At 40.8% G+C, this 12,554-nt stretch overlaps 1 protein-coding gene across 1 annotated transcript in view; it reads right to left on the minus strand.

The window, feature by feature from the left end:
• PHLPP1 (PH domain and leucine rich repeat protein phosphatase 1) overlaps window positions 1-12,554 on the minus strand; it is a 210,259-nt gene that overhangs the window by 43,566 nt on the left and 154,139 nt on the right. The window contains exons 8-10 of the mRNA XM_060774717.2: window positions 11,322-11,382; window positions 5,939-6,034; window positions 312-467 (exon numbers count right to left, since the gene is read on the minus strand). Of these exons, the coding sequence (XP_060630700.2) occupies window positions 312-467; window positions 5,939-6,034; window positions 11,322-11,382 (313 nt within the window). The remainder of the gene's footprint in view (window positions 1-311; window positions 468-5,938; window positions 6,035-11,321; window positions 11,383-12,554) is intronic.

Here is a 12,554-nt window from a genome sequence, read left to right on the forward strand (position 1 = left end):
ATGAAATGTTTTTTGACACTCCATCTTTAGATAGATTTTGTTATTTTCTTGCCATAGATGTATTAGCTTTTGCCACATTGTTTGTTACTTTTCACATTGTATGTATTTACTGTCTTGAGGACTACACATCCCAGGCCCCTGGCACAAACCCAACTTCTGTGGCATTAAGAGTTTAGGCCATCTAATTTAATTTAGGTCTTAATCTAATCCAGGGCTTTAAAAATGCACTTCAACTATCATGGTCCAAATTCTCACTGAAGAAAAACATTCGTCAAATATCAGCATACTTTTGTGGATTTCGTTCCAGTTACCTGTCAGCTTTCAGCAGCAAATTCGATGGCAGCTCCGTAAGCAAGTTGTGTTGTACATCCAGGACTTCCACGTGTGTTCGTTCAATCCTCTCTGGGAGCCGTGCTAATTGATTGTGTCCTGCAAGCAACTTCCTCAAGCTGATATTGCAAAATAACCTGTAAAAAACATACAAACATTAAGGAACCAACTCACACAAATTTGTCATGAATAATACTGCAAGGGGAAAATGAGTATTTAGATTATGCAACCTGTTGCTTCACTGTGGGAAGGCTTCCATTCACCAAAACAAATGATACAGGGTTTCAATATATTGTAACATATTGTTGCTGAATGTCACATATTTTAAAAGATTCTACTCAAAATGATCTCTCTACACAAGAGCGAACTTCGGTGTTCTAGGACTCAGAGAAATGAGTTCAAATTACAGGAAATTACAGGAAAGGAGATTACACCTGAAAATAAGAAACAACTTTCTAGAGGTGTTCAACAGTGGAACTCTCTGCCTTAGAGAGTGGTGGAAGCTCCTTCCTTGGAAGTTCTGAACAGAGGCTTGATGGCCATCTGTCAGGGGTGATTTGAGTGTGCTTTTCCTACATGGCTAAGGGTTGGACTAGATGGCCCATACAGTCTTATAGAATCATAGAATCATAAAGTTGGAAGAGACCTTGTAGGCCATCTAGTTCAACCCCCTTCCAAGAAGCAGGAATATCACATTCAAAGCACCCCTGACAGATGGCCATCCAGCCTCTGATTAAAAGCCTCCAAAGAAGGAGCCTCCACCACACTCCTAGGCAGAGAGTTCCACCGCTGAACAGCTCTCACAGTCAGGAAGTTCTTTCTAATGTTCAGGTGGAATCTCCTTTCCTGTAGTTTGAAACCATTGTTCTGTGTCCTAGTCACCTGGGCAGCAGAAAACAAACCTGCTCCCTCCTCCCTATGACTTCCCCTCACATCTTGATACATGGGCATCATGTTTCCTCTCAGTCTTCTCTTCTTAAGTTTAAACATGCTCAGCTCTTTAAGCCGCTCCTCATAGGGCTTGTTCTCCAGACCCTTGATTATTTTAGTCACCCTCCTCTGGACACATTCCAACTTGTCAACATCTCCCTTAAATTGTGGTGCCCAGAATTAGACACTATTCCAGGTGTGGTCTGGCCAAGGCAGAACAGAGGGGTAGCATGGCTTCCCTGGATCTAGACACTAGACTATTTAATCAGGCCAAAATCCCATTGGCTTTTTTAGCTGTCACATGACATTATTGGCTCATGTTAATTTGTTGTACATAAGGACACCAAGATCTTTTTCACATGTGCTCCTGTTGAGCCAGGCGTGCCCCATTCTGTATCTTTGCATTTCATTTTTTTCTGTCTAAGTGGAGTATCTTGCATTTGTCTCCGTTGAACTTCATTTTGTTAGTTTGGCCCATCTCTCTAATCTGTTGGAATTATTTTGAATACTGCTCTTGTCTTCTGGAGTATTGGCTATCCCTCCCAATTTGGTGTTGTCAGCAAACTTAATGATCATGCCTTCTAATTCTTCATCTAAGTCATTAATTCCAACTCTACGATTCTTAGGGACCAACATTGCATCTTAGACAGCACTCCATGTCAAGATCACAAACCCCTGTTTGATGTCGTATTGATTTAATGAACCAAACTTCAAATTATTAAGAGTTGAGAAAAAAATGTAGTTAGATTGAACCAGGAATGAAACATTTTCAATCGCCTAGCTAGCAAGAAAAGAGAAAATAAATACATATGGAAGCCCAAGGGAAATTTTAGCATCCTATTGAAACCAGGCTGTTGTTTCTTCAGATTTCCAGTGAAAACATTTTCCTCAGATATATAATAGTGTAATAGCCTGATTGCAAATCTTAAGAGTAGATTTATCAGGGATCTTGACTGGACTATGGACTATACTCGGCAATAAAACCTAGATGCCTTTCTGCAAAATGCTAACACTGTCGTTTCAACTTTAACTGCCATAGGTACATCCTACAAAATCCTGGGGCTTTTAGTTTTCTGTTTTGTTGAGCAATAGAATTTTCTGAGTGAGAATGCTAAGTGCCCTTCCCTAAACTGTAAATCCCAGTGATTAAAGTTCTGGCCCAGATTACTTGTCCAAACGTATCTCCTGCTATGAACCATCACGAAGCTTAAGATCATCAGGAGAGGCCCTGCTCTCGATCCCACCACTCTCACAAATGCGGTTGGGGGGACGAGAGACAGGGCCTTCTCGGCAGTGGCCCCCCGTCTGTGGAATTCCCTCCCTAAGGACATCAGGTTGGCCTCCTCCCTCCTGTCCTTGAGAAGACAACTGGAGACCTGGCTGGACAACTGGAGACAACTGGAGTCAGGCGTTTGATTAGATGATAATGACAATAGGAAAGGATTTAGGGTTGCAACACTGGATTTCCTGGTTTGATTTTTGTTTTACTAGCATTGTAATATTATCTGGTAAATGAATGTATTGGCTGATGTGTTTGATATTTTAAGATGATTTTACTGTTTTACTGTTTTATTGTATTCTTTGATGTATATGTTGTAAGCATCATTGATGCCTATGTGAGGCCGCTCTGATTCCCCTTGTGGGGAGAAGGGTGTGATAGAAATGTATGAATGTATGAAATAAAGTGAAGGTAAAGGTTTTTCCCTGACATTAAATCCAGTCATGTCCAATTCTGGGGGTTGGTGCTCATTTCAAAGAGCCGGCCTTGTCCACAGACACCTCCAAGATCATGTGGCCTGCATGACTGCATGGAGCGCCGTTACCTTCCCGCCGGAGCAGTACTCATTGATCTACTCACATTTGCATGTTTTCCAACTGCTAGGTTGGCAGAAGCTGGGGCTAACAGAGGGAGCTCACCCTTCTCCCCAGATTCAAACTGCTGACCGAGAGATCAGCAAGTTCAAATGCTCAGCGGTTTAACCCACTGCACCACTGATTAAAGTGAAAGTAAAGTGTTACCGGTAAGAGGTGAGACAGTTCTCAAGCACAGCCCCCAGCATGCCTGCACAACCTCTCTGCTTCAAAGCTCTAAAGTTAAAATCTCTTTGCACACGGAAAGCCTACTAAGGGAGGAGGAACTGCATAAAAATATTGGCCATAAACATTTCATCTCGCCACATTAGTGAACACCCAAAGAGATGAAAAATATTACCCTCTCCTATCTTCTTTTGCCTCCAGGGCTCAAGAAATCCTGTCCATCCATCATATGCTGACTCAGAATCTGATATTCTCTTTTCATATTCTTCTTCTCTTGCTCCTAACCCTCCCCTTCTAATACCAGACTGGCATAAAACCTCCTTCCACTTCTTCAGGGAATGAAATTTATCTAATCCGCTTTACTGTCTTGAGCTTTTCTATGCTACGGGTGGTCGACCATTCGGAGGAGGAGGGGAATGAAGAGAAAACTACCTTTGCTTTAAGAGGTGAAAACATGGCTCTTGCAAACCCAAAACAATTCCAGATCAGGAAGTAGAAACCCTGAGAATTAGGCCTGCCTTTAAGATGTCACACTCCTTTGAAAGGATGACACAAGCAGCAACATTTTGGTGATGCTGCGTAGCGGGGTTTTCAGAGTGGGGGAAGCTCTTCCTGAAGAAGGAAGATTATTCTCATCTACCACCTGCCTTGCGCTTGCTGTGTCTGTACGGTTTAATCAAGAGGAGCCTATGGCCCACGGCTGACCCTGCTCTCCATCAAGGACTCGCAAATTACTCAGCACTGCAGAGGAAGCCTTCGCCACCCCTTTGCAGACTGGAAAACGCACACACAAAACCTCTGGAAGATTTATGGGCGGCTTTCTCGGTTGTTGCTTCCCTTACGCTTCCCCCACCCCACACAAACTGGAGCCACCCATGATAATCAGGTCACAAAGTTTGGATCATCAGGGAAATCATGCCAAAGTAATCAATAAAAGGCTGAGTTTTTTCCCTTGTGGATGTCGTCAGATAATCTCCACAACTGCCAGAATTCGCAGTTGCTGTCTGAGGACGCAAGTCAATAACCTCATGTTGCTTCTGCAAGACAGCTTGAGTGGGTGTGGCTGCAAGGTTTGTTTCTCTCCCACTTTGGTGGGAAATGCCCCAAATTTGCAATAAAAGAGGACCTCATACACTTTCCTTTTGAATGTATAACCAGAAGGCACTCATTCTAATTCTATCCATCTCCAGATGCTGGCTGGAACAGAACTCAAGTCGTCTTTGACACCCACCAGCATTGTTACCAACAAATTTAATTGTTTGAAGGCTTCTGACACAGGGCACACAAACCTAAAAGTATGATGTTCACAATCTCTGAGGATGCCTGCCATAGATGCAGGCGAAACAACAGGAGAAAATGCTTCTAGAACATGGCCATATAGCTGGAAAAACCTACAACAACACAGTGATTTAAGCCATGAAAGACTCTGACAAATTCATAGATTATTTCTGGTCTTAATACAAATAGCATGTGATCAATGCCTACTGAAATCTTGCATGCTCGTGTGTGGAACAATAACACAAGTAAATTAAGCAAACCTGAGGAAGTTGCTAGGTCAGGAAAAAACAGCAAAACAAAACAAAACAAGAAACTCCCAGTAGGTTCAGACTTTACTTTTAAGCTGCCCAAATCTTTTCTGTTCCCACAAATTCTACCATAGCCACAACAGTAATCTTGGCTCCCATAAATAAATAAACAAAGAAAGAAACAGATAGGGAAGGGGTTCAAGATGTCCACATATTGATCTCTTGTTCTTTACCCTCCAGATGTGTTGGGATGAATGCTTTGGCCCAACACATCTGGAAAGAGCAAGTTTCTAGAATGTAAAGAATAGGATCCTACTGCAACTTGATTACGAAGATCTGATTCTAATTATTGGCCTGCCATTAATATTCAGCACACAATGCTTGTGAAATTTCATCCGGGTGATACATTATGAAACAATAAATCAATGTCACACCTGGACTGATAAGTTTATCCTAATGCATTTTATTCTGCCTTCTCCCAATAAGCCACACAGATCTGGCTCTTTCTACAAACAGATCAGAATCATTTGTTATCTCTGAAACTCAAATATAAACTTGTCCAAACCAGGTCTACATTTACAATATGCTTGTAGGCTACGCACCTTGGAACACAATCTATCATGAGATGATCAACTGGCTTTCCTGCAACCTTTTACTCTGCAACCATCCATCACATAAGTAAGCTTAAAAAAATTTTTTTTGGCAGAGATTCTGTTTTTAGCATCTAGTCACAGATCTGTTTCTTCATTCATACTCTTTGGGCTTTTTAGAACACCCTGCAATTGTTTTTAATTTTTTTAGCAAGTGACAAAAAAATTATTTCAATATTTGTGGAACAGAGTTTCAAAATTTTCAACAGCTGCTTTAAAACATTTCTGTCTGGAAATCAGGGAGACTGCGTGTTTTAACTTTTGAGTGAACATAAAGAAGAAAAGCTGCACTGACATTTATGACACAATGACCACCCCTGGAGTCTAAAAAAAACCCATCAAATGGAAGACACACAAAGCAACACACCATAATATATCACTGAAGCAAGCTAAACACTGACTTAGCAGTTATGTCCAATTTCTGCATCCCATTCCGGGTTGTGTAAATGTATTTGTAGGACTCACCGAGCAGGTAGTTCCCGTATTTGATTGTGGCCAAGATCCAGCACTTCCAACTTTCTGCTGTCACAAACCCACTCAGGAACGCTCTCAAGATGGTTTCTATAAAAGAGTCAGAAAAATGAATGAAGACACACAAAAATATCAAGTCATGAAAACAAACTGCGCTTATATACACTGAACGAGGGATGTAGAAATCAAACTTCATAACAAAGTCAGTATTTTGTTATTTAAGCCAATTGCTGATCAATTGCTCAAGTGATGAATTCTCAATCCCTTACCACCAATCAGTCCAGCCGCGGCGGCGCAATGGGTTAAACCCTTGTGCTGGCTGAACTCCTGACCTGAAGGTCGGTGGTTTGAATCTGTGAGATGGGGTGAGCTCCCATCTGTCAGCTCCAGCTTCCCATGTGGGGACATGAGAGAAGCCTCCGACAGGATGGTAACACATCCGGGCATCCCCTGGGCAATGTCTCTGCAGACAGCTAATTCTCTCACACTAGAAACGACTTGCAGTTTCTCAAGTAACTTCTGACATGATAAAAAAACGTCAGGCCAGTTGAGGCTTTTGGGAACTGGAATTCAGTATCTTCAACAGAGAGACACATCCTTGCACCACAAAATGACCAAAGCAATGAGAACTACATGCAGATTGTTTCCATGTATGTACCTAGCTCCATTATAATTTAACGATGGTGGATTTGCTCATATCACCTTTGAGTATTAATTAATAAGTTAATAGATTACATGAAAGGATCTTTCCCCTATTTCTTTCTCTCCCCCCTTTTTAAAACATGAGTGGCATAAAAAAGAAAAAATATGGGCTTTTAAAAATAATTAAATCAATTTGCATAAACACTTTCCAACACACCATTTTCTCAAGAGACAAGCCCATGGGAACATTAAAGATATAATTCAATCAGAGTGAGGAAGATTTGAAGGACCATACACCTTGGATGACAATATAGTATATGGAAATGCCAGCAAATGCTTGGGGATTATTTCATTGGGTTATAAGGAAGTCAGCTAACTGATAAAGGTTTCCTAGCATTGTTGTATTCTATCTGAGCAATGTTTACACAAGGCTTAGGCCTAGAGCTCTGCCCTATAGCAACTTCTTTATTTTACATTGCACCTTTCTCCCCAGAACTAGGATCAAGGCCCCTTACAAAATAGAAAGATGCACCATACAGTAAAGAAATAATAATAATAATAATAATAATAATAATAATAATATACCCCCCCCCCCAAAAAAAGAGGAAGGAATTGTTAAGCAAGAAGGTCATGAATTTCAAAAGTCTCTCAACCTGGGGGTCGGGACCTGGAGCGGTTGTGAAGGGGTGTCGGAAGAGTCGCCAAAAACCATCAGAAAACACAGTATTTTCTGATGGTCGTGGGGTTTGTATGTGGGAAGTTTGACCCAATTCTATCGTTGGTGGAGTTCAGAATGCTCTTTGATTGTAGGTGAACTATACATCCCAGCAACTACAACTTCCAAATGTCATGGTCTATTTTCCCCAAACTCCACCAGTGTTCAAATTTGGGCATATTGAGTATGCATGCCAAGTTTGATCCAAATCCATTATTGTTTGAGTCCACAGTGCTCTCGGGATGTAGGTGAACTACAACTCCAAAACTACCCTTCCAGTATTTTCTGTAGGTCATGGGAGTTCTGTGCAGGAAGTTTGATTCAATTCAATCATTGGTGAAGTTCACAACTCCCAAATGAAAAAAAAAATCCCCAGCCCAATCCCACCAGTATTCAAATTTGGGCATATCGGGTATTTGTGTCAAATTTGGTCCAGTGAATGAAAATACATCCTGCTTATCAGATATTTACATTACAATTCCTAATAGTAGCAAAATGACAGTTATGAAGTAGCAACGGAAATAATTTATGGTTGGGGGTCACCACAACATAAGGAACTGTATTAAGGGGTTGCGACATTAGGAAGGTTGAGAACCACTGTTTTAGATTATCATCAATTTATTTTAAACAGTGGTTTAAACAAGAAAGATTCAAAGCAGTTAAAGAGCAGTATGGTTCACTAATAAAGGCTCTTCTGAAGGTTTCAGAACATATGCCAAACATATTATCTCTTTGCTTAACCTAGACTCTTGTATGTACAGTTTTTATTGCAGGATAGGGAGAGAGCCTTCTCCTCCGTGGCTCCCCGACTCTGGAACTCATTTCCCGGTGAGATTAGGAAAGCCCCTACCTTAGAAAACTTTAAAAAGAATCTCAAGACCTGGCTCTGCCGCTGCACTTTTGGAGAGTAGCCACACAAGGTTTAGCTATTGCTCCCCTCAATGTTTTTGTCCTAGGAGTTAACCCCCCCCCCCTGTACGAAGGTATGTTTATTACACTGTTTCTCTATGAGTTCTCCCATGCAAATAATCTGCTCCTTTTATCTCACCCTGAGTTTTTAAACTATTTTATTGTACATGTGGCCTGCTCACTGTCATTATGTTTGTTTATTGCTTTCTTATGCTTTGTGTATATTGCTTATTGTATTCATATGTTTTGTATTATACTGCGATGTTGTTTATTTTATTGTAATTTGTATTTTATTTTACTGTAATTTGTTGTTTGGGCTTGGCATCATGTGAGTCGCCCCAAGTCCCCGTTGGGGGAGATGGTGGGTATAAATAAAGATTTATTATTATTATTATTAGTATTATTATTATTATTATTATTATTTTACTGACACAAAAGCACAGTATGTGACAGCAAAAGAGATCTATACGCTGGATTTCCTTTCACAAAATCACAAGTCGAACACTTCCCAAGCGTCTAGGACTGTGTGATGTATTTTCGAATGATGCGCGCAGATCCAAGTAAGGTGGCCTTTTGCAATTGACAAATGCTGGCTGAGATCTTTTGGCACGGCACCCAGTGTGCCGATGACCACTGGGACCACCTGTGCTGGTTTATGCCAGAGCCTTTGCAGTTCGTTTTTGAGGTCTTGATAATGGCTGAGTTTTTACTGCTGTTTTTCCTTATTGCGGCTGTCACCTGGTATGGCGACATCAATAATCCAGACTGTTTTCTTTTCCACAATCGTGATGTCTGGTGTATTGTGTTCCAAAACTTTGTCAGTCTGGATTCGGAAGTCTGACAATTATTATTATTATTATTATTATTATTATTATTATATAGACAGATGCAGGTTTATACAGTTTTCCAGAAGAATATCAAAAATTTACAGTTTTGAATACAGTTTTCCAGCAGAATATCAAAAATTTAAAAGAAGTTTTAAAGGGCCCTACTTATACCTAAAGAGGTTTTCAGCTGGAAGTGTTTACAGAGAGGCAAAGAGTATTTGTATTAATTATATTCAAATATATTTTTCATTAAAGGGCTTGGGGGGAAAAGATACCATGTTACTCTAAAATGTTCCTCTGGGGGGAAAATGCATGCATCATAGACCTTTTCAATATGCATATTATGAAAAGAAGTCACTAAAAGAGTCTCGGGGATATTGTAAAATCAAACATCCCTCATTACTATGGCTTGTAGAAATAGGGAAACACTGCTCCCCCCCCCCCCAATAAATTGCTATTACTTATCCATGCAAACGTACTGATGAGATTCTGGCATGCGATTCTACTGACTCATGCGCTTGTATGCTTCAAGTTCCTGGCAACACCCTCAGGCAACACCCTTGTCTCTTCAGTGCTCATTTAGACATAACAGTTGCTTGTTTTTTTTATAATGGCAAACTAAAGCTTGATCCTTTTTTTAAAGCACCACCGCTCCAGAGTACAAATGACCTCCGCCATTTAGAATCCCGTCTTTTAATCTTGGTGCACAAGTCCAGGAGGCATCGATAACATCTGCCCGCTCCGATCAGATACATAAAAACATACATGGAAATGGAATGTCTTCCAAAATAGTTGCTTTGGGGTCTTTTTATAGTGATGCTTGCAAATATCTCTTGTGGATGTTACAAGGGAAAGATGGAGGGAAGAAGTGACCAGGGCAGAAAAAAGAAAGAGGTACAAGTGCCTCTGTGCCTTCTGCTTCCTCCTTATCTTGCTAAAGACCTGCTTTTACAACCCCGAGGTTAGACATTATCATGTGTAAGGAGCTTTCCTTCTTCACAGTAGATGAAGCCCTGCGATTCAAGGAGAATCTGTAAACAAGATAAGCACTTCCTTCTAGAGGGTGGCTTTGCTCACTTCTACTCTAGCCATAAGCCCACATTTAATTTTTATGGCACACTCTAAAGCAGAGTCTGCTGCTCTGTGATCAATTTACAACCTGCAGCCCCTCCAAGGGGGACATCAGTACATCTTATATGACCAGAAATGTTGTCACTTCCCTTCCATTTTCCTTTTCAGCCTTTTTTTGAGAGAAAGAGAAAGCTTTTTAAGGTAGCTGGGAGGGAGGTGACTTATGTGGAGCAAAAGTGTTAAGTATAAATGCAAGAAATGCATTTGATATGGTGTCAGGCAGTTAGGTGTGTCTCTGGTTTTTTAATGTATTTGCAGCTCAGGTACTTATATAGAACAGACATAACAGTCAAGGTTTTAAGTGGAACTATGCCACATAATCAATGTATTTTTGTAGTTATGCACATATACATGGCAATTTCTGATTTTTTTGGCCTTGAACATTAGATGTATGTGTGTATCTATATAGGTGATCACTCGTGACCAAGTATGAGGGAAGAGTCTTGGAGGTGACTGTAGAGACCTATTCTGGATCTGCATGGTCTTTCACAGTGAATAACAACAACAACAACAACAACAACAACAACAACAACTTTATTCTTATACCCCAGCACCATCTCCCCGAAGGTACTCGGAGAGCATTACAAGGGGACAAGCCCAGGAATGCAGATTAAAACACACACAATAAAATAAGACACGTTAAAATCAGCTACAACATCAAGGGGGAAAAAGAATCATACAATCACATTACACATTTTAAAAGCAGTATCATGGCTGAAGAAATAAGTGCCAAGTGCGGTGGGATCAGGGAATGTACAATTGTTCCTAGACAGAGCCCAGGGAAGGTGCAAGGTACGCTTCAAATCAAATTAAGGTCACAGCTGGAAGGATAATGTCCATAGGCATTTAAAATAACAAGATTATAGATGGAAGGGCCAACGAAAGTGCAAAAAGTTATGGCAAGAATGATCCAATTATCTGGTGAAACTGCCTACTCAAATGCGTAGCAGAACACCCAGGTTTTTAACTCCTTGCGGAAAGTGAAAAGGGTAGGGGCCAATCTGATCTCTTTGGGTAGCGAGTTCCAGAGAAGAGGCCACCACCGAGAAGGCCCTCTCTCTCGTTCCCACCAGCCGCACTTGACACTATAGTTACTCAAGACTTAGCTCCAAGAGAGGAGGTGATATAGCACTGTAATAGATGTTATGCTCACCTAGAAACATCCATGTAGGTCAGATAATTTGGAACTGGATACACATCAAGGTGAACAAGTTCTGGAAAAGAACACAGATAATATTCTTTTAAAATAATAATAATAAACCACTTATTTGCTATGGCCTGAGCATTGAATCAGCTGTGTCCTTTGCAGTACTGAAAGAACTTCAATATGTAAGTAAAGGTAAAAGTTTCCCCTGACATTAAGTCTAGTTGTGTCCAACGCTGGGGGGTTGGTGCTCATCTCTATTTCTAAGCCAAAGAGCCAGCGTTGTCCATAGACACCTCCAAGGTAATGTAGCAGCCAGCATGAATGCATGGAGCGCTGTTAACTTCCCACAGAAGTGGTACCTATTGATCTACTCACATCTGCATGTTTTCGAACTGCTAGACTGGTAGAAGCTGGGGCTAACAGTGGGACATCACCCTGCTCCCCAGATTCAAACTGCCAACCTTTCTGTCAGCAAGTTCAGTAGCTCAGCGGTTTAACCTGCTGGGTACACTACACTATATAAAGGAAACTTAGCTCTGATGTGAAGGAATGTTTTCTCCTTTCTATAATTCCCTCAAATGACAGAAAAAACAACTTCTTCTCTCTCAACACCTGATTTTCTACATGTATGTCAGTACCTGTATTTGTGTGTATACATGTGCAAGTTGTGAACACACTGTTAAATTGTATCAGCCCCTGCCTACAGACTGCTGTAGTGATATAGCCCAGAACAAGTTTATCTCCTTGAAAAGAACTAACCCTTTGATAAATCAATAATGCTTCATCTGATCACCTAAGGCATTTCTTAAAACATCTCAAGTAATGCTGTTTTATTGACTTTCGATTCTACACAAGCAGTCTACCCAAGGACTCACGTGACCTCGCAGTAAGCCTTCAACCCATGACATTAGCCTTAAAGTTTTCATGCAGTGAACCAAGAAAGCATAACCCCCAGTTATATTCTAGAGCTGTGGCATTCATGCTTTCACCTTGAAACAATAAAACAATTCAAACCCTGGTTATGCTGCCTCGTACTGCAATTCATGCCAAAGTTCAATTATAAAGTTGTACACATGGAGCTTTAGAATGAGAGTCTTATATAACAGGAGGGTTAAAAAAAGGAGGTGAGAGGCCAGGCAATGCATCATGATATGGTTCATGAACCTAGAACATGCACCTGTACCAGCTGTGGCACCAATTGCCTTGAGGATGAAAACAGAAGGAAAAATAGTTGAAAGT

The sequence above is a fragment of the Anolis sagrei genome, chromosome 4, assembly GCF_037176765.1.
Source record: "Anolis sagrei isolate rAnoSag1 chromosome 4, rAnoSag1.mat, whole genome shotgun sequence".
NCBI lineage: Eukaryota > Metazoa > Chordata > Lepidosauria > Squamata > Dactyloidae > Anolis > Anolis sagrei.